The sequence below is a fragment of the Chelonia mydas genome, chromosome 3 (genome assembly GCF_015237465.2).
Source record: "Chelonia mydas isolate rCheMyd1 chromosome 3, rCheMyd1.pri.v2, whole genome shotgun sequence".
NCBI classification, from domain to species: Eukaryota; Metazoa; Chordata; order Testudines; family Cheloniidae; genus Chelonia; species Chelonia mydas.
Window position 1 is genome coordinate 109388069 of NC_057851.1, and position 23239 is coordinate 109411307.

Consider the following 23239-nt stretch of genomic DNA (forward strand, 5'->3'; position numbering starts at 1 on the left):
CAGGATATAATTTGAGGAATCTTGGACCCGATTGTAAAATGGAGAATACTTTGAAGAGGTCACTGCCCTTTCCATTTCATGTTTGGGCAGTTATTTTGTTTTTAGTAGTAGAGATTTATTTTTAAAAAGGTTTTTTTTCTTTATTCTCCATTACACAGCTGAAAAGCCCAGCATGGGCCCTCTGCCCTGCAAGGGGGGAACATCGTAGAATTTCAGGGTTGGAAGGAACCTCAGGAGGTCATTTAGTCCAAACCCCTGCTCAAAGTAGAACCAATCCCCAACTAAATCATCCCAGCCAAGGCTTTGTCAAGCCTGACCTTGAAAACCTCTAAGAAAGGAGATTTTACCACCTTCCTAGGTAACCCATTCCAGTGCTTCACCACCCTCCTAGTGAAAAAGTTTCCTAACATCCAACCTAAACCTCCCCTACTTCAACTTGAGACCATTACTCGTTGTTCTGTCGTCTGGTACCACTGAGAACAGTGTAGATCCATCCTCTTTGGAACCCCCTTCAGGTAGTTGAAAGCAGCTATCAGATCCCCCCCCCCCATTCTTCTTTTCTGCAGATTAAACAATCCCAGTTCCCTCAGCCATTTCCTCATAAGTCATGTGCTCCAGCCCCCTAATCATTTTTGTTGCCTTCTGCTGGTCTCTTCCCAATTTTTCCACATCCTTCTTGTAGTGTGGGGCCCAAAACTGGACACAGTACTCCAGATGAGGCCTCACCAATGTCGAATAGAGGGAGAATGATCACGTCGTTTGATCTGCTGGCAATGCCCCTACTTATACAGCCCAAAATGCCGTTAGCCTTCTTGGTAACAAGGGCACAGTGTTGACTCATATCCAGCTTCTCATCCACTGTGACCCCTAGGTCCTTTTCTGCAGAACTGCTGCCTAGCCATTCGGTCCCTAGTCTGTAGCAGTGCATGGGATTCTTCTGTCCTAAGTTTCGTCATCTTTTGTGTGTATTCAAAGAGACAATTTTCTTGTTAGATTCTCTCATTTTACCCACCAGTTGCAAATGTTAAAAGCTACATAATGGCTCTTGAGATCCAGGGCTGGGGCAAGTGCTCTGAGTGCCCAGGAGCTGTGGAGGGAGGTCTGATCCCTGTGTAAGACATTATGCCTTCTGGGCACTGAGTACAAATCCTCTGAGATTGCACGCTGCTATTTCCCAAGTTGCGCCATGCAAACCCTGAGCATGGATAGACAAAGCTGTGGGTTCAAGCTGGGGTTAAGCTTTAGAGGTGCAAATCACAGCATTAGAGCCCTACCAAATTCACGGTCCATTTTGGTCAATTTCGTGGTCATAGGATTTTAAAAATAGTAAATTAAACGGTTTCAGATATTTAAATCTGAAATTTCACAGTATTGAAACCCTGGGGTGGTGGGGGGAGCGCAAAGCTAAGGCAGGGGGTTTCAGTATTGCCATCATTACTTCTGTGCTTCTGCCTTCAGAGCTGGGCAGCTGCTGGCCGGATACCCAGCTCTGAAGGCAACGCCACCACCACTAGTAGCAGCACAGAAGTAATGGTATCCATGCCATGCCATGCCATGCCATGCCAGACTCACATCTGCACTGCTGCTGGCAGCAGCGCTGCCTTCAGAGCTGGACTCCCAGCCAGGAGTGTAGTCTGACTCTGCAGTCAGGGGAGGCTCCCAGAGGTGGGTGTGACTTTGCCTTGGGAGCAGCCCATGCAGAGGAAGAGGAATTCCTGTCCCTCTCCAGCCCCTCCAGGACCAGCAGTTGGAGCTCAGTGCTTGGGAATTAAGGGGTCTTGGGCTGTCTGTGGGGGAGGGGGGGCACTGAGCCCTGGACGGTCACCCACTTACCTACCTGTCAGGCCAGCCTTGTCCCCTCCCCCCCCACCCCCCCACCATGCCACCTGACTTCTGCGCTGCTGCTGGCAGTGCCACTTCCTTCAGAGCTGGACTCCTGGCCAGCAGCCGCTGCTCTCTGGCACCCAACTCCGTGAAATCTGGTCTCCCTACAATAGCCAGATTTCATGGGGGAGATCAGATTTTATGGTCCAGGCACATTTTTCATGGCTGTGAATTTGGTAGGGTCCTACACATTGTATAGCAGTTTTTAGCCTGTCTCTGCTAGGGCTTTGCATGGTGCAGCTACATTTGTGGCTGTTGGCTGAAATCTTCTGTCCAGACAAGCCCTCAGTTTTTTTATGTGATAGCACATTGAAGCATGAGATCTGCCAAACCCTCAGCCCGAGCTCATTTTGTCCTTTTAGGAACAGAATAACAGTAAAGTTCCAAAGCACGTTTGTCTATACTTTGAATTTCCATATTTACTTAGCATTTCCTCATCTGCTGGTGAATGTGGAATGGGGTCCCTAGCTGACTCCAGTCGTGGACTAACCTATTTATCCTACTTCTAAGGGCAGACATATCCTCTTAGCAAAAGATTCTGCTTTGAGTTGCTGTAAAGTTATTTTCCATGGTGTATATTTTGCAAAATGCTTATGGAAATCCAGAAGTAGGGTTCTTGTTTAATATAAATTCAAATATTTAATTCCTAGGAGATATATTAGTCTTACAGACCATCTCCTGCTGCACATCCCTCTTGTTCAATAAATATATTTTTAAGATCAAACATTAGAACATGTGTACATACTCTCTCCTGTGAGAAAAGGAGGGGAAAACCTAAACCCCACATCATTATGTTGTGTAGACACACGGGTAATTTTATGAAAAAATGGCATGTGTTACTTCATTAGCACTTGATAAAGCCAGGCCAACATTTTTGACTATAAACTAGTAGAGGAAAAGATGTAGCTTGCCATTAAAATCACAGGATGAATCACTAACACCATGACCCCTGTGAACGTATTTTAAGACACATGGTGGGTAATCCAGGGCAAGCGAAATACAGGGATGTTTTGATGAACAGATGTTGGACTTCAGAAGTGCTGAATCTCAGGTTACATAACCAGCCCCCTCACGTCCTGCAAACCCTTGCATTCCTGTGTCCCACAGTTATCCGAACCTGGTTCAGCTCAAATGAAACGCGAGGGCAAAAAGCGTTCTGGAGGTTTGTACGCCAATTCAGTATTGCTCCCTATTTTTCAATGTTTGAAATGCATGTACGTACAAGGATGACATGTTTGAGGGATAAGCTAGCCTTATTAGCTGGAGTTGTAGCATTATAACTGGAGTTGGCTCTGGGAATGGAAATCCCTGCCCGTGGAAAATTCCACATTTTTCAAAAAATTCCATCCCAAATCAGGATAAAATGTCAAAACCATGAAAATTTTCACAGAAATCTTAGGTTTTGAGAGAACCAAAACAGAATTTTTTTTTGGCTTCCTGGCTGCCCACCAGGAAAGTTCTTGTCTATTTCACTTTTTTGAAGAAGCCTTCTAGTCCAGCTGCCAGCAAGGCAGAGAGCCTGGGAGCTCAGCCTCTCTGGCCCTGGAGCTGGGAAGGCGGGGAGCTGAGGTACCGCAGTGGAACAGCTTTACAGGAGAGACTGGGAGAGACCCACATCAGAATATCCTATAGTTCAGTTATTAGGGCACTGTTCTGGGAGGTGGGAGACCGCTATTCAAATCCTTTCTCCCCCTCAGCCAAAGGGGGGGTATTGAGCCTGGGTCTCCCACATCCGGGGAGTGTGCTCTAACCACTGGAGTTAAAGTTATACGGTGGGCACCATCACCTCCTGCAGCCATTTTTATGGAGTGAGGCAGATGCCTATTTCATTCTCATGAGAAACAACTTAAGCACCTAAGCTTCCTGACTCCATGTAACAAGGTTCCCATGCACCGCCAGTGCACCTCCTTGCCTCTAGGTCTGGGAACGCAGCAGTCACAGCATAGGTTGCTGCTCACTCTGAGATAGTCTTATTCTGGTAACTGGGCCCTCTGGCCAGGTCACCATTTAATCCACCCTTTCCAAAGTTACAAAGTCCAAAAGGAAAACTGTCCAAATGCCATAACCAGACAGTGTTTAGCCCCAGCTCGGAAGTCTATGCCACTCTGCCTGTGGGTGGCAGGAGAACCTGGGCCCAACCAATACAGCCAAGGGACCCGACAATCAGCAATTCAAGTCTGCTTAGTCCCTGTTGCTGTTTCCCTGGGCTCATTCCTACGTGGCCTCTCTATCTTCTTGACTGCTTTTGGGTTTACTATTGGAGCCTACTCTTCTCCCTGTGGCTAAATCACCTGTCTGAGCCTCTTGCCAGACTTCTTACTACAGGTCAGTATTGCAGGGGTTACTCTCCCCCTGAATTTCCTCTTTGTTCCTGATGGCAGCCTTCTTCCTCTGCAGCTCCCTTCTGCTTTCAGCCTCCAAGCTTTATAGTGCTGTCCCAGACCTTCCCCAGCTGGGCTTCACTCTTAATTAACCCTGGCCCTCCCTCTCGCAGGTGATGCCAGGTAACCTAACTGGTCTCTCAAGCCCTTGTTAACCGTATCAAGCTGGTGTAGGGTGCACACTTCTTCACACTCCAGGAGAGGGATTCCTGGTTTGGATCACAGTCGCCTCCCTGCAGCCCAGACTGAGGCACCTATCCCTGGCAGAGCTTAGGACATACACCTCTCCTTGGTATCTCCCACTGGCTAGCTTAGATGGCTCTGGACATAGCATGCTGGCTTTTGTGAATAACGTTTTTAGACAGCTGTCTCTTCCCATCCCATTGGATAGGGAACCTAGGCAACTAACTCAGTCTTTGTGGATTGCAGTGTTGGTCCAGTGATTTTCCAAGTGCCTAAAAGTTAGACGCTGCAGTGGTGGATCCAGGCCTTAGAGCTCAGGGCCACATTTTCAAGTATTTGGCACCCACAACTGGGATCCAGTTTATAAGAGAACTTGGCTCTCATCTAGGCACATAATGCTATGTGGATAAAATCTGCTTGATATATTGTCAATGTCAAAAATGAATTTGAGTCTGCCTTGACTCCCCCTGCCAATTTAGTGGCTTTAGCCATATCTTCCTATTTTAGTTTTTTTTTTCCACTCGCCTCTTGCTACATTGAAGCTTTGTATAAAGAGGTAAAATTGACTAGTGCTCTCTACAGAGGAAACAATGAAATCTTATTTGTTTATGATTGCCCCACAATGTTCTAGGTACTTTACAGACAGGATATATGTACATACCTCATGCTGTGGCATGGAAAGGGGAATTTCCATCTGGACTCATTGAGACAGGTATATAAAGTAGTAGTAGCTTGGGGATTTCCTAAGGGAAGGAAATACTCACCCCTTTTAGTCCAGGGAGATAATAAGGCCAGGAGACACGAAGACCCTGGAAACCTTGCTGCATTAGTTGCACTGAAAAACGGTACATTTCCTTCACTCCTTCTAGTTCAGGGAAGTAATAAAGCCGCAAGATTGCCTGACAAAGAATGAAGAACCTGGGAAGCTAGTTACTTTAGCCACACTGGCGGACTATACTTCTCTCTAGAGACTTTAAGTTTAAATGATTTCCCTTTATTACTGGTTTCCTCTTACTGAAGTAAGCCTGCGAGCGTTTGACAATGGACTCTTTTTCCGTTTGGACCAAGTGAGGAAAGCCTTGGTCCTGACTCCCTGGCAGTCAGCCAGAGTAGTCAGGCTCTATACCAAAAGGAGAGTGCTTTAAAGGGACAGTGTTGTATTTCTCATTTTGTTGTATTTTCCCTTCTTTGCTAGTGCCACAGGCCCTGGCCACCCTCAGATGCTGACTATACCCAAAGTAACTAACCTGAAAAATAGATTTTTTTTTCTCTAGCCTCTTTCACTTACAGTAATGGTAGGTGTTAACGTAGGCGGTAAAATCATTTCAGGCAGCAGTGTAGTTAAATTGATGTTGTCCATGTAATCACCCCTCTACAAGTTGTCTATATGCAGACACATTTAATAGAAAACTTTTCTCAAACTCAGTAACTTTCTCCCCTCCAGTGTTAGATGAGAGAGGAATAAATACCTTCTTCATTTCATTGTTTTTAAAATAGCTGGTGCTGAACAAGAGCTAGTGTGCCTTTCAGTGTTCCAGTACCAGTGTCACGTTTGTCATGATAGTGGGTATATTTTGTTACTTGGCAATTAGCTCAGTCCTACTTAGAATAAAAAACTTATACTACTAGCTTACATTATACCTACTTGTAACCATATAAATCCTAAGGAGTTGTATGTAAGCTGCAGCAATTCAGCAATATACAATATCTAGAATGAAGCATTTTTAAGATTTATGAACTTTTCCAAACTCAGCCTTTTTGTTTTCTAATAATACTTTGCACTCACATAGAGCCTGATGCTGCAAGATGCTGAGTGCTCTCGACTTCCATTGGAAACTGTGGGAAATGAGGATGCTCAGCACCTTCTAAGATCAGGACCACAGGGCCTTTCATTCAAGTATCTCAAAGCACTTCACAATCATTCATTAATTTAGCTTCCCTACACCTCTGGGAAGCAAGTAAGTTTTATTCCCATTTTACAGATCTGGAAACTGGGGTACAAAGGGATTCATAGATCTTTAGATCATCCAGTTTGACCTCCTGTATAACACACAGTATTTCACCCAGTTACTTCTGTGCTGATTCCAATAATTTGTGTTTGACTAAAAGCATTTCTTCCAGAAAGGCATCCAGTCTTGATTTGAAAATATTAAGAGATGGAGAATCTACCACTCCCCTTGGTAATTCTTCCAGTGGTTAATCACCCTAACTGTTCAAAAAAAAAAAGCCAATTTCTAATTTGAATTTGTCTGGCCTCAGCTTCTGCCCATTGGTTTCTTCTTGTGCTTTGCTCCTCTAGCTTAAAAAAAGGCCATTAGTACCCACTGTGTTTTTCCAGTGAAGGTATTTATATGCTGTAAGCAAGCCACCTCTCAATCTTCTTTTTGATAAGCTGAACAAATTGAACTCCTGAAGTCTCTCGCTGGAAGGCATTTTCTTCAGCCCTCAAATCATTTTTGTGACTGTCTTCTGCACTCTCTCTAATTTTGCAACATCCTTCTTTAAAAAACGTGGATGCCAGAACTATCTACAGCATTCCAGGATCTATCTCTCTCCAATGCCCTAAATCACCTCCTACTTCTACTCTTTTTACTCCCCTATTTATACATCCAAGGATTGCAATTAGACCTTTAGGCCACAACATCACACTTGGAGCTCATGTTGAGTTGCTTCTTTGTTATAACCCGTAAATCCTTTTCAGAGTCACTGCTTACCAGGACTCACTACCTTATTCTGTAGGCATGGCTGGCATTCTTCATGTCAATATATATATATCTTTGTATTTGGCTGTGTTAAAATGCATTTATTTGCCTGGGCCCAGCTTACCAAGCGATCGAGATGATCTGTATGACTGTATGACTCTGTATGACTTCTCTGTCTTCATCATTACCACTCCACCAATCTTTGTGTCATAAGCAGTGATTTTGTTTAATAATGGCCTAGTACCAGTCTCCACTTGATGAGGATTTCCCATTAATGTTTACTTTTTGAGAGCTGTCAGTTAGCTAGTTCTTAATCTCTTTTTTGCTTTAGCGCTTCATCGATGATGGCAAAACTCCCCTTGACTTCGGTAGTCTCAGGATTCTACCCAGAGAGTTTAGTAGCCTGATTTTCAAAGATGCTCAGCTCCCTTAGCTCCCATTGAATACTGTAAGAGCTGAGGCTTCTGAACACTTCTGGAAATTGGGCCATCAGTGAGATGTCGGAGATCAAGCAGCGAGTTAGAAACAAAGCTGGAAATGGAACCCAGTAGTCTTGACTCCTAGTAAAACTTTAAAAATGTTCAATTCTTAGGCTGTAAGCTTAACAGGACATAGACCGTGTCTTCCTCTGCATTTGTATACAGCACCTAGCACCATGGATCCTGGTCAGGGCCTTTTGATATCAAACCACAGAGAAAAATAATAATAGGAATAGTACTGGTATCTGATTAACCTATTATGTAACACTGCTAACCAGAAATCTGCAAGAACCTATTTTTCTTAAGGTTTCCCATTCCCAGCGCCACGGCTCCTTTTAGGATTCCCTCCCTCAGAGTGACTTGTATTGTTATTAACTATGAGACTATACACACCAGCTAAAATCTTTTCTTGAGGTGTGACTCAGAACTGAAGCTCCCAGTGCTTGGAACTCTTTTCTCTTTGCTCTCTTTGTTCAAATTCATTTTCTATGACTCAGTTTTATATTGTGGGTCTGTCACATTATTGAGCTGACTGGATTTTTTCATTGTGGAAAATTCTATACTACATATGTCTGTGTGTATTTAAGGTGCATGAGGAGTTTCATATGACCTGGAAACAAAGCATTTCTCTCTGCAGTTTAAGCTAGAGTATCCTGGCATTTTCCTCTGCAGATGAGTTTGGTTTTGGCACCACCATCTCTGTCAAGTTCAACTTAGAAGTTTGTTTCAAGCAATAAAAGTACCTGACCATATTCACATAAGTATCTATCTTTTCATGCTACCAATGTGAGTAAGTTTCAGCATAATTCTTTCTTACGCAGTAATTTGCTTGAGTTGGGGATGCAACGTTAAATTGCGATCAAATGTAAGGAACCTCTTCGAAGTTTTTCTTCGGATTTAATATCTGACTTTGTGTGTAATGCGGTAACTCTTCTGTTTGGTCACTATTAGGAGATTTCTCGTGCATGCCGTCTGTTTCCAATGTGATTTCTTTTCAATTCAGTGTCAGCATCTCTGACCAATTTTGAAAAGTCTGAGTGTGACACTTCATAAATTAAAATATATATAAATATATATATGTTGCAAAACAGTCTTCCAGTGCAGCACCAGCGATGACATGCTGCTGTGTAGAAGAAGAACAGGATGAACAGACTACCCCTGAGCTTGGATTCTAGACCACTGTGTGGGAGAATTTAGGATTCCACACCTTTGAATAAGTGGAAGTAAGATGCATTTAACTTGATAAGACTGCCACTGCCAGCAGCTTCCTCAGAAGGGGCTTCATGATAAAACTTCCTAAGTGGAGAAAAGGGCCCGTTCGCTGGCAGTTGTTGTATAGTATGGAGTAAGCTAACTATCTCTATTGTCTCCGTAGGCATTTTCTGTATATTCTTTTATAAGCAAAAAGAAAATGAGTACTTGTGGCACCTTAGAGACTAACCAATTTATTTGAGCATGAGCTGTGGCTCACGAAAGCTCATGCTCAAATAAATTGGTTAGTCTCTAAGGTGCCACAAGTACTCCTTTTCTTTTTGCGAATAAAGACTAACACGGCTGTTACTCTGAAACCTGTCTTTTTATAAGCAAGTGTTTCATAATAGTAATATAACATTTTGAGTAGTTTATGAGATGGAGAAGAACGATTGCATTTTCTAGTTCACTGCTAGGCCGGTGCAGGATTTTCCTGTACAGTATGTTCCATTGTGCTTTTCCCAATAAAGCTTTACATGTAAGGGATAGAGTTTCCACCATTTTCAGTGGTGAACTGTTCCATTGTCCAGCATATCAATATTTTCCTTACATTTATCCTTAACTTTATTTTTCTTAATTTTATTTGATTGCTCCTAGTTATGAACTTTTTCTACCTTGCTAAATAATTCCTCTCCTTCCTTGGAGTTTTCACCCTTCAAATATTAGTAGATGGTTGTCATGTTGTTTCCATAATTGCTTAGCAAGCTGTACATGTTTAATTCCTTTAATCTTTTTTCTAGTCAATCCCTCCATCTCCCTGAACAGCTTTGTTGCTCTTCTGTGAGCGTCCTCCAGCTTGTAAATTAATAATGAATTTAAGTTGGAATAACTATGGCACTATCTTCTCTCCTGTTTTCTCTCCTCATCCTGAAGATAAGACGACAAGCTGCTACATCCTTTGTGGGGATGTTCTTCCAGACAGGCACTGCCAGAACACAATAGTACTCCAGCCTTGATCCCAATACACTCCTAATCCAGACATCATGCAGAGGGGTGTTATAGACTCTTCCCGGGGGGGGTTCCAGAATGGCACCAAGAGCTGAGAATCCGGCCCACTGAGCCTTAAAATAGCTTTGCTGCCATGCAATTAACTTTTTTTTTTGTCATTCTCAGTACATTAATGACCAAAAATCTTGTTTTAGGAGAACATTGATCATTTCAGTGGCATATCAAATAAGGGCCCTTCTAGACTGGCACATTACTACTAACCATAATGACATACATTTATTTCCATTAAATGAAGCAGTGGAGAAGTAAGTATTCATAGTAGTTCATTGGGCCATTCCTGTGTAGCTGGGGAAATTAATTTACTGTATCTTTGACAATCACCTCTAATGTCCTGGGACTGACACAGCTACAATTACACTGCATAAAACAATGGAAGATATTGAATTTAGACACCTGAAATGGAAGCTCCACAACATAAAGAAGAAGGAAGTAAAACTTAACAGGAACATCTACTTCCTGAGGAAAATGCAAGAAACAAAACATCGTCCCCAGAAGTCTCACCATCTCTAACTTTCTAACTGTTACATACAACTCAAAATATGCTGAACAACTCTGCAGATGGACTTCAGAAAAGCTGAGGAACCATTTCCTGCACCTCCCGTACTCCAAAAGGGAGCACCTCAAACAAGACATCATCACATACTCCCACACACTGGAGGAAAATAATCCAGGAAAGTTACCTGGGAATCATGCAAGAAATCCAAAACAACTATCCAAAAAACCTGATGACAGGCATTCAACACAAAAACAAAAAGTGGAACCAACTACTCCACAACCCACAAAATACCACCTCCAGGAAAAACCATGGCACCACTACGCACCACATGCACACTGCACACACCTGAACGTCATCAGTTTATCAGGACAACCCTTCACTGGAGCTGAATTATCTGTTCTAAAGGACTGAATCTCTGTCTCACCACAGAACCTGATACCATACTAACATATGGAGAACTAGGAGAATTCTTCCATCATCTCCACCTCAGAGAATTCTTTCACAATTACCACTTCTCCACTGACAATCATAAGAAAAAAGAATCATCTAACTGGAAACCACAGAATGGATGAAACTACACTCTTAATTGTTACACTGATTGCTTCAGGAAAAACATGACTGCAAAATCCTTAACCAACATCCACCATAATCACTCCACCGCTGAGAGGACAGCCAAACGGTCCCTAAAACTAACCACCAGACCAACAAACAAAGGGACACCATTGTAGTCCTCAACTACGATGACTACATTAGCAAGTTCAACCAACAACTCTGACACCACCTACTAAAAGGAACTCAAAGAAGACACCACATCACAATTTACCTAGGAATTTAAGGACATCATCAAATCCTTCCCCAAACAACTCCAAGAGAATCTCTACAAACTCACCCCCCACCCTCACCCCCAAACTCACCCAGGGACCTTCTGCATGCTTCCCAAGGTACACAGGCAGAGGAACTCAGGCAGACCCATCATATCTGGCCACAGCACTCTTACTGAAGGAATATCAGGACTCATAGAAAGCATCCTGCAACCACTCACACAAAGGGCCAGCTTCCTCCAGGACACTAGTGACTTCCTCCACAAAGTCCGCAACATTGTCGGCTTCCCTCAGAACGCCATCCTGACCACTATGGATGTCACTTCCCTGTACACTAGTATCCCTCACAATGACAACATAGCTGCCTACCTCAAATATTTACAAGACAATGTATAACTCTCAGGTATCCACCCCAAACATGTCGCCAAACTCCACCAATTCATCCTCACCCATAACTGTTGTATAGTCAACAAGAAACATTTTGTCCAAACCATGAACATCAATGGGTACGAGGATGGCTCCCCAAAATGGGACACCTTGAAGAAGAATTTCTGGAGAAATGCAACATGAAACATATAATATACCTGAGATACATGGATGATATTTTCATCCTCTGGACAGACAGCTTAAACTCCCTCATAGATTTATACCTCAACTTCAACAACCACCATCCATCCATTAAACTCTCTCTGGAACACTCCCACACTAATAACTTTTTCCTGGACACCACAATCAACTTCAACAATGGAACCCTACAGACATCCATATACAAGAAACCCATGTATCACCACACCTACCTTCATAAATCCAGACACACCCAGAAATGAGTTATCTATAGCCAGGCACTCAGATACCACAGAACATGTTCCCAGAAGAAAGTCCAGGATATACACCTTAACACACTCAAAACCACCTTCACTAAACAAAGACACTCCACCAGAGAAGTAGATCGCATCATGGAATGGACCACCCAAATATCCCAGGAGAACCTGCTTCAATACAGAAATAACCCCCGCACACCACACAGCACATCCCTAGTTGTCACCTACCACTCCACACTGGAACCCATATGGGGTATCCTCAAGCAACTACAACCCATACTTTATGGGGACCCCATCCTGAAAGAAATCTTCCCTAAACCCTGACTTCTGGCCTACAAACAACCTTCCAGCCTCTCCAAGCTCATAATCAGAAGCAAACTCCCCACAGACCAGGACACACCAATTCAAAGCATCACCAAGACCCTGCCAGAACAACAGGTGCAAAACCCACAGACTTATCCCCACTGCTACAATGATCAACACCACACACAACACACCTTTCAAGATGCATGGATTCTACACATGCCTGTGATAACATGTGGGTTACCTCATCCAGTGCACTAAATGCCCCAGTAACAACTATGTGGGTGAAACCAGAAAAATCACTATTGTCTCCAATGAACTCTTTCAGGAAAATGGCAAAAGACAAAAACACCCTGTGATGCTGTACGATTAAAGATGACCCTTTGTATCATGGTTGCTACTATTGTAGGTGTCAGTGGAAAAGTTATGATTTACTAAGTATGATTATCATGTTTATATGCGTGTATCATCTTTGTATCTGAAGTTATGAATATTGGCTACGTACTTGCATCTTAACCCTGTGTTGTATTCCTGGGTGACACACCCCAGGACAGGATTTACATCAGGGCTAGACAGCTATGTGTTGATGGCCTATTCAGGACACTCCACTCTCACAACGGGCTATTGAAGAAACTCATCCTGTCCAGATAGCTCTTCCTGAGGATGCCTCAGACAGCGAGGAGCCAATGGCCACCCCCCTCTGATTCAGCAAAACATGTAAGGACATGTGATATGCTCCTGTGACCCTGGACTCCATCTTGGCCAACAACTCTCCACAGACAAGGGTTGTCGGCTTTGCTTGGGACAGTAAATTTCCATGCACATGGCAAAGGATATAAAAGACCTCTGAGACATCTCCATGTTGCCTCTTTCCTGATATAATTCTCTGGACTGTGGTATTTACCACCACCATGGACTAAGGATCAGTCAATCTTTTGGAAGTTACCAGAGAGACTTTACAAGCCAGCAGTGTATACCAGTGGTTTTCCAACGGCGGGTCATGACTGGGTCGCAGAATGTAACGCACTGGGTTGCAGCAGCTCTGGTCAGCACTGACAACCGGGCCATTAAAGGTCCTATCGGCGGTGCTGCCCAGCTGAGGCAGGCTAGTCCCTACCTATTCTGACTCCGCACTGCGCCCCAGAAGCAGCCAGTGGCAGGTCCAGCTCCTAGGCGGGGAAGCTACGGGGCTCCGTGCGCTGCCCCTGCCCTGAGCACTGGCTCCACACTTGGGGGGGGGCAGTGCCTGCGGGCGAGAGCCACGCGGAGCCGCTTGCACACCTCCGCCTTGGAGCCAGACCTGTTGCTGGCTGCTTCCAGGGCACAGCACAGTCCATGGTGCCAGGACAGGCAGGAAGCCTGCCTTAGCACCCCTGCTTCGCCGCTGATTAGGAGCTGCCCGAGGTAAGCCCAGGCCCCAACCCCATGCCTCAATCCCCTGCCCCAAACCTGGAGCCCCCTCCTGCGCCCCAAACCTGGAGCCCCCTCCTGCGCCCCAAACCCTTCATTCCTGGCCTCACCCCAGAGTGTGCACCCCCAGCCCAGAGTCCTGACCCCCTGCCCCAGCCCAGAGCCCCTTCCCATAGCCTGAACTGCTCGTTCCCAGCCCCACCCCGCAGCCCTCACCCCTGCACCCCAGCCCTGAGCCCCTCCCACACCCCAAATACTTCATCCCCAGCTCCATTGGGTCACAGGCATCAACAATTTTCTTCAAATGAGTCACCAGAAAAAAAGTCTGAAAACTCTTCTTTTATTAATAAAATCTTTAGTTAGTTTACTAAGGATTGGCTGACAGTGTGATATTTGGGTAAGATCTGAGATTCATATTGACCTGGGGGGTATGTGTCTTATCCTTTGGCATTAGAAAAAACATTACATACGGTGAAATGGGTTTTCAATAACCTCTCACTACATTAGATTCGATTGTCTAGACAGGAACCAATGGCTGGAATGCCTAAAGGGGACTGTGTTTGGCTTCTGGTTAACCAGTGGGATACTACAGAAGTTCTTTTGTTACTGGTTTGGTGAATCTAATTATAGAATAAACCACCAGTTTTTGGGGATCGTCTGCCCTGCTTCTTGCAGGCACCTGGTCATACACCCTAACACTTTTCACAAAGTGATCACTCTGTATCTGACTTATCAGTCCTCATCCTCAAAGGAAACCTGCAGAACACTTTCAGAAGGCAAGCCTGGGAGTTTAAATTCATAACTCTGTTAGACACTAAAAATCATGGACTGAACAGAGACACTGGCTTATTACAACAATCAGTAACCCACGGACCCCCTCTTCTTGTATTATGACTGCAGAGGTGTTAACGGGCCACTCTACCTTGAATGGACCCTTGGAATATGTGCTGACTACTTATGCTAAACAATTTGTGCCACCTTGCATTTAGCTATGGTCCTCGGAATACCCTTCCCACACCTTAAGAGCTCTGTGTAGCTTGAAATCTTGTCTCTCTCACCAGCAGAAGTTGGTCTGATAAAAGATATGACCTCACCCACCTTATTTGTCTAACCATCATATTCACACAGTTTCAGGGCAGCAAAGTTGGGTTTTCCATTATCAGCAATAAATGGGCTGATGTGCAGTTATATGCTGTTGCACCACTCTGTCATTCTAAAGCTCCAGCTTCGGCCATGTAACTCCTTGAGTTCCAGCTCCGCTCACCTATGTCTCCATCCTGAAAGATGCTGAGAACTCTCAATTCCTCGTGATTTCATTTAGAATTGAGAGTGCTCAGGATTAGACCCCAGAATCTTCTCATCTGAAAATATTCAATCATTTGAGAAGGCTGAGTGATTTCCTAAATTCTCCATTTAGTAGAGATTTTTTTATCCTTATTTTGATTTAATATGGCAATCCAAAATTTTTCACGCAAGGGACATATGAAATAGTTTCCTACATTTCAGATATCAAACTGCTTTATTGCATTGAGGAATACAGATTCTTTCTTTCTGTCTGTCTGTCTTTCTTGGTAAATACTTGTCACCAAGTTACCCAAAATGTATTTAATTTTTTTCATCCCTATTTGCATTTCAGTTTCTTTGTATCTTGGTTGTGTTAATACAAGACAGGCTGTGACTACTGCAAGAGGTTTTGGTCACTGTACAGTATATTCTTTTTAGTAAATTAAAGAAATGCCAAAACAAACACAGAAAAAAAAATAACCCTAGAAAGTAAATGGTGTAGTTTGTTGCTCTCCATATGGTGAATTGTCACAAAGGTCATAAAAGCGGGGGCGGGCGGTACCCTGTCCTCTGGTGGAGCAGCTGGATTTACATAGCATTTCCAGATTGTTTACTTTGGCATGCTGCCAGATCTGCATAATTTTTCTATTATGCTTGTTTGATGGATTAAGGGGAGGTGGTAACGATGACTTCAAGGAGTGGTTCTGTCATTTTCTTTTTATTTGTATTAAAGGGCCTTTTAAGAGAGTTGAAGATTATAAACTAGTCTAAAATTTAAGTGCAAATCAAGGTGAAGGTCAGTTGCGTTATCAAAATTTAGCTTAGATCGAAGCCAGGAAGGCAGGCCCATTTTGATCATAGCCCTGGCCTGCACTTTTTCCCAAACAGCATATATACTTTTGTACTTTTACAGGCAGTTTGTTATTACTAATTAAGAGCAGTTACTGTGAGGCAAACTGACAAAAGCCAAGAAATCTAAAATGCTCCTGAACAATCAAAAATAACCACAATGGGCTTGAGGTTCCCCTCCCACAGAAGAACTCACTGGAGAGGAAAATCATATCTGGAGACTGCAAGAGAAGCCTCATGAAGTTTCCTCCTCGTCATCTCCAAGGGCAAAGGGGGAGGGCGGTATGCGTTTGCAGCTTCTCAAAGCAGAAAGAGGGGGAGGCATGCTGTAACTCAAGGATCTGTGTGGTAAGCAAAGGGCAACGGCCCATAGCTAAAAATCCTCTATGCTGCCTGCAGGCCTCTCCTCCCCAGGAGCAGCCCAGCTCTTCTAGCATTGCTGCCATTGGCACAATTCCTTGTGACTGAACACAAGCTCCTCTCTCTCTACTGGAGTTAGCAGCCACAAAGGGGAATTAGTGCTGCTAGAAGTAGGGATTTCCTAGTGGGGTCCCAGAGAGACCATGTACAGAGAATAGCTGTTTCCAGTTCTTGCCCAGTGCCCCCACATCCCTCCTCCTGCCTCTAATCTGTGTCCTGTTCTGGAGGCGCTCCAAGGGAAATGGTCATACAAGGGAACATACAGTGAAGGCACAGATCTCCCTTTTTTTTCCTTCCTTTCGTCCCCCTCCCCCCCACACACACACCAGATTATGCTTTTCTCTGCCCTCATGGAACTGGAGAGGAACAGCAGGCTCAGTAATTGCTAAGCAGGAGTAAGGGGAAAATATTTCACTTAAACTTTTTTTTAATCTACCACCAAATACATGCTAGACACTGTGCCGTCAAATATGAGGACAAGGTCCTTGCCCTGAACATGTGCAATCTAACTAGAATATTACTAAAATAAACATAGCTTTGGCTTTGAAGGCTCTTTCTGTTTTTAAGTAAGAAAACATGGATTGTAGCTGTAAAGTGTATTATCCAGGTCTTGCACTCACATAGCTGTTGTTTTATGCTTCCAGTCATCTGAATTTTCACAGGCAGTGTTTTATTTATTCTGTTTTGCTTTGTGCATACCTTTACGTAATGAACACTGTTATTGGGCCCTCTAGGTAAACTTAATATTTTTTCCTAAAATAAATGTCTTGTGGCTTTTATAGCTGGTTAAAAATATTACTGCGTTCCCTAAAAATCATTGTAGATCATTCCTGCTGGGTGAATATGTAGGTGTTGGAGTTCACAGAGTTGCTTCACTGTTCCTCCTAGGAACTCTGCCTTTGGAGCTATTGATCTATCCTGTAAACATATATGTAAATAATACTTCAAATGTGTATATATGGGCCCCGACCTGTGAAGCACTTAAGCATACACATAGCTTTGTTCACATTCACAGCTCCACAGACGTCAATGAACAGCTCACCTGAGCAAAATGATGCACATGTTGGTGCTATGCAGGATTGGAACCTTTCTTTATAAACTACAGTGGCTTCCTTTGGATGGAATACTGTATAGACCAAAAGTAGCTTTTTAGTTATATTAAACCATGTTGAGCTGTCCATGGTAGTCTTGCCTTAGCATGCTGGTGTGTTGTGTTTTGTTACTTCTTTGCCCAAGAAGAGGCAGCTACCAATCTTCCCTAGCAGGCAATTTAATTTAACTAGCCTCTCCAGTGCCATAAGATCTCTCTTCTCCATACCCCACTGCTGTGTCCTCTTGGATCTGTCCAAGGCTGTAGTGGTAACTGCAGGCACAATAAAGTGGATACTCCAACAGCAATACCAAGGCCCTCTCTGTTGTGACAGTTAATGACTAAAGTTGTGTGGAGTATTTAGATTTCTTACTGGTAATTGGGAGGCACAGATGATGATCACTTCAGGGAAGAAATGAGCAGCAGAAACAGAGAAATTATCCAAGATCAATGATCCTGTTTTCATGCAAATCTTAGTAGTAAAGGATGACATAACAAAGAAGTATAAAGAACTGAACAGATAAAAATTAGTTCAGTTGTTTTTAAAGTGGTTGTACTCTGGTGTTCCTCTACTAATAATTTATGTATCAGGAAGTTTGTGAAGGATAAGTGCTTCTTTGTAGGCTAGCAGAGTAAAAGGGTGTGGGGGTGAGAGAGAGAGAGATCACATGGTTTCGCGTCAACAGTTTTTCTTAGCACCAAAGACAAAATATTCCAGTAGACCTTTTAGATAACGGCAGTCTGGTACAATCGAGATCTGCTATAACACAGAGATAAGTTTGATGACAAAGAAGACAAACTCAGAGAAGAATAAGATTCTCAGACTTTTCTTCCTGCTGGGTTTGTTGATTTGTGTTTCTCTGACATTAAAATAAAACAATACTTAATGCTTTCAGGTCAATCTGAAGATGTTGGGCTCTAATAAATCACCATGAAGATGTTGAGAGACCATGGTGATGCATGTGGTATAAAGGAATGTATAAACAGGCCTTTCTCTTTATTTCAAGGAAACTTGCCAAGTGGTATAGGATATACACTACCTTCTTTATCCTTGCTCTAACTAAGGGTATCCATCACTCAGAATCTCTGTCACCATTGTCTTGTAGCGCTATCTTCAGACCAAGGTGACAAAGCCAGGTGGAACAGCTGTCTCATCTTGCTGTTTCATCTCTTATTTCATGTCAGTGTTATCGAATATTTTGAGATCAAGATGTCAGTGGTAGGACCAAAATCCTTGAATCCCCTTTTCTTAGTTCTCCAGCCTGAACCTTTCAGTGCAACTCTCAATCTCTTTTTAAGAACATACAGCCTTCATTTTAGATCCAAACTTATACATCCCACATAATTTACTGCTGTTTCCCTTTCTGTTACTATAAACCATGAATATCGTACGCTCTGCATTGGGAAAACTAAGTGTCAGGAAACATGATTAGTTATAGAGATGAATTCCTCACCATTTTACATTTCCATCTCCACTTTTGCTAAAGAAAAATGTGGACATTAGGGAGGTTTCACAGTTAGAAGGTTAGTAATTCATAGTAAGTGGCTTTTGATCTACAGTATTAATGGCACTCTGAGCAGTTCCCTCCTCCTCACATTGACTTGTGACTTCTCTATCCAAAAGAGGAAGAAAATGTTGGGGATGCTCAATGTTGTCTCTTGGTCTTATGTTTCCATCTAGTGGAAAACTGGGAAACCACAAAAGTAAACATGCCCTTCTTCTGACCTGGCGAGCTCTTGCATGTTTTTTTCTCTGACATTAAAATAAAACCAATTCTTGAGAGAGAAAAGACAGCTATATGCTTTTGTTAAGTGAATAATTTTATTAGGTGTTGAGTTGTTTTATGTGAACGGTATCGGATGGAATCCTGTAGACTCAGGACAGGGCAAGATTCTTCAGACAGTCCAGTCAATGCACCTTAATTAACCATGGAGGGACCACCATTAGGGTGAGAATTCCCCATGCACAGCCAATCCTTGACATGTCTGCTAAGGCTTTCCATTGGGCACTAGATTGTAACTCATCAAACTCATTTCACAAAGGCAAGCAAACAATCATCAGGTGGGAACAACTGTTGATCAGTACTAGCGTGCTGGATTCAGACAGGTAACATATGGGTTTGTGGCACTATATCTCATTACCAATTCCCCCTCCCCCAACTATCTATCTAAATTAGAACAAGAAGAAAACACAAAGTATTTGGTATGTTTTTTAATTACTAGACCTAGCTATTTTGGGGGACATTTTCCCCCATAGCTAATGTTTACAGCAGACCAAGAAAGTACATTAAGTATTACATTGAAGACAATGGTTCCATTGAGCTCTAATAAATATTTAACCTTCCAACTACTTGAGAAAAGTTTTCCCAAGCTAGGTGTGATTATGTATTTGTGTACACTTAAATTATGCTCATTCATGATCCTAGTTTACTCAGATAAGTGTGGCCAATTAGGAGCCTAGCTTGCCATATGCTGGCTAAATGCAAGATTAGTGCAAGCATCATTAGATAACCCCAGGCGTAGAATAGCCATGTTCAAGTGTACATGTGCAAATGTGCATGTGTAATTTTGAAAGTCTGGTCCACTATACTTTGTCCTTCTTTAAAAGTTTAATATTAAAAATTACTACACAAAAAGGGCTGGAGACATTTTTTTAAATCAATAATACAGTAGAACAGTGCCTTAGTTCCAAAGAAGAATGTGATTTTTGGTTCTAACTGTTGATCAGATCCAAATTTTTTTTTCTTTTACAGAACATAGGAAACTTGGAAATCTGACTGTGACAGTGAAAAAGACCATCCCTTCTCCAGAAGCCATACAGATCCTCTACCAGCGCATGAGATATGAATATGAGTTCTACTACTATGTCAAAGAGCAGTTCCACCTGCTAAAGCGCAAATTTGGACTTAAGTCTCATAGCAGTGAACCACCTCCCAAGCCAGAATTCTTTATTCCTTCTCCCCTGGAAACTGAAGAACCGATAGGTGATGAGGAGCAAGATGATGAAAAGTGGTTAGAAGATATCTATAAAAGGTGATGAAAGCACCGAGCTCTTCTCTGGTGACCCCTCCAGCTTTCTCAATATTTTTTTATTATTAAAAAAATATTCCTTAAGGGACTGAGTTAATGCGCAGCAGCATTTAAAACAAAAAAAAGTTCCCACATGTTGGGGCAATTGAGAGACACCCGGTTTTGCGGGTTATATTTGTTTAATTTTATTATATTTTTCTTGACTCCATAGGATCCTTTATATGACATATTTTAAGATGGAACCATCTGTCATCTCATCACAAAATAACTTTTGCACAGTAAAATGCTGCTGTACACATGTACCCATTTGCAAAACAACATATATTATGTTAGACGTCATTTACCAAGTAACTTTCATGAAATCTCTGTCACCAGTAAGTCGTAATACCATGCCCATTACTGTTGCATTGAACATCTGACACCATTTATAAGCTAGTAGGGATACCACTGAAGCATAGCAACAACATCTGAATAGCAAGCAAATATAAATGGTTATATGATCCAGAGCCATTGTTACAACACATAAGGTTCAAACTGTATTGGACTCAAAACAGAATAGACAGTCTCCCCTGGGGGGCTTCCAGTGAGAGGAGTCCAATATACACTTCAACCAGATTATATCAGGTGAAATAAAACAGGTTAAAGAACCCAGTTAACTGGAAGGGTTCACAGAGTCAAAATGGAAAAAATTATCAGCGAAGTTGAATGATTGAGATGAACGGGTCGATGGAAAGCCAAGGGGACAGTATTGTGTGGTCTTGGGATTTTGTTTCTGCAGTTGAGAATGTTGCTCTTGGGTCCTGGAGGAAGAGGTGTGGTGCGTAGTTTTTATTTTAAAGAAAAAAATTATACTATTGTTGTTCCTACCATGGTCACAGACCCAAAATTATACATAGAAGTTATTCATGCAAGAAACTCTTTCCTTTAGTATGAAGATTTCTATAACCTCAGTTCTGTGAGTCTTCATATCTCATGCAAATAATTAACAGAATTAAGGTGAAATACAGGTGAGGACACCAAATTTGGGTGGAAGTGAAGTAAACGTGATTTTAAAATGAGGGATTTTTTTGTAATAAGAGACATTGACAGGTATGACTGACCTCTTACATAATGATAAAATAAAGCAAAGAAAAAGAATATCAATGTGGCATCAGAAAAACAAAACACATTCAATGGTATATTGGTATGAACGACGCTGAAAGTTTAAGTATTGTTATCAGGAAACACTAAAAAGTGGAGTGAATGGGACTGGGTGATGAAATGGGGAAAGTTCCATTTAAGTTTTCCCCAGGATTTCTGGTACAGTTTTGTGACATTTAGGGCTAGACTTTAACGTGGACAACATGCCCATACACGCCAGTAAGTATCTACTTTGCACTCCTAAACAGACTACTCCAATCTTGGGTCCATGGACATAGGAGTAAGCAGAGCTGCTTACCTGTTTGCTCCCTCCCTGGAGCCAAGTGAGTGAGGGATGGGTGGAGTCTTGGCTTCACGTGCACACTTGCTCATCAGCATAGCTGTGTCAGTGTGGCATAAGCAGGTGTAAACTACTAGTGCATAGACCAAGGAAGAAGCGCAGGAGGAATTGTAAATCCGAGGGGTGTCTCTACATCACAATGCCTCCCTATATCACTTCTGGGGGGGTACTACATGTGCACCACACCTTGCATGGGGCTGTGCCTATATTCACAATCTAATCGTTGCTAGATTTCTTCTAGGCCAGTGGTTTTCAACCTTTTTTCATTTGTGGACCCCTAAAAAATTTTGAATGGAAACCTTTGGAAATCTTAGACCTAGTCAGCAAAGTTCCAAGAGTCTGCAGACCACAGGTTGAAAATCACTGTTCTAGGCAATTTTGGCTGGTCTCTTTGGTAATTGCTTCAGGGGAGTTTCACTGTCTATGTATAGTCTGCAAAATGGATCTCCATTTGGAAGTAAAAAGCAAAAGTTATTTTGTGATTGAGGTATGTGTACAGGCCCAAGCTATGAAGTGCTTTCCAGAGGCTTCCCCTTCCATGAGCCTGCAGGGATCCAAAATATATGGTGGGCCATCTTCATTATCTAACTGGTCTTTATTATAGTCGTCTGCAGAGAACAGAAGTAAAGAAGCATAATCGTGTTAAGACATGATAATTTTCAGAAAATATTACAGGGGGGGAATTTTATTCTCACTCCTTACATCCCAGTTGTGTGGTACCAATGCACTACTGTGAAGGAAGGCATTAAAGAAAGCTGCAAGTGGCATAGATGACAATTAACATAGTCACTAAAATATGAATCTGCTGCATTGTATATTTTAAGTGGTTTCTATGAAATTACATTGAAAGAGTAATGATTAGTTTACACACTGTGGAATTGTTATATTTTGGAAAGACAATTAATATTCTCATCTTTTTAAAAACAAATTCTGTCCAAGTCCTTTCACAAGTGTCATAGCAGAATAATCAGTCACTTAACTCATTCACCCTTCCTGCAAATTCACTTCCACTTACTGTAGACATTTCAGTCTATTTTTATCTTTATTTAATGATATCTTCAGCCCTAATTACTTTATAACCTAAACATAAAAACTGGTACGTGATTTATTCTCTGGGTTTTAATGTTGTATTTTTCCTAACAACTGACCTGGCCTCTTCTCCCTGAATGGTAACTTCATGAATGTGTTGGCACATAAACGTCTACAATTCCTGGTCCAACAGTCCTTGTGTTTGTCATGAAATATGTTTTATATTTTACTTTAATGTATAAAAAGAACATTTTAAGCTGGTTAATCTTTGATTTATTTATTATAACTTTCCAGAACATTCCAAATTCTAAGTTGCTC

The 23239-nt window shown here is 42.4% G+C and overlaps 1 protein-coding gene across 4 annotated transcripts in view; it reads left to right on the forward strand.

Moving 5' to 3' along the window:
- The window catches only part of UST (uronyl 2-sulfotransferase), a 312291-nt gene that overhangs the window by 251812 nt on the left and 37240 nt on the right, over positions 1-23239 (forward strand). Inside the window, exon 9 of one of the 4 annotated variants that reach the window (XM_043543110.1) lies at positions 20136-20169. The exons of 1 other annotated variant lie outside the window; for it this stretch is intronic. Coding sequence is in view for 2 of the 3 variants with exons in the window: in XM_007057039.4 (XP_007057101.2) it covers positions 20136-20419 (284 nt within the window). In the remaining variant the exon portion in view is untranslated. Of the gene's footprint in view, positions 1-20135; positions 23186-23239 lie in introns of those variants that run through there. 2 more of the 4 variants (XM_043543109.1, XM_007057039.4) reach the window with 2 other exon arrangements.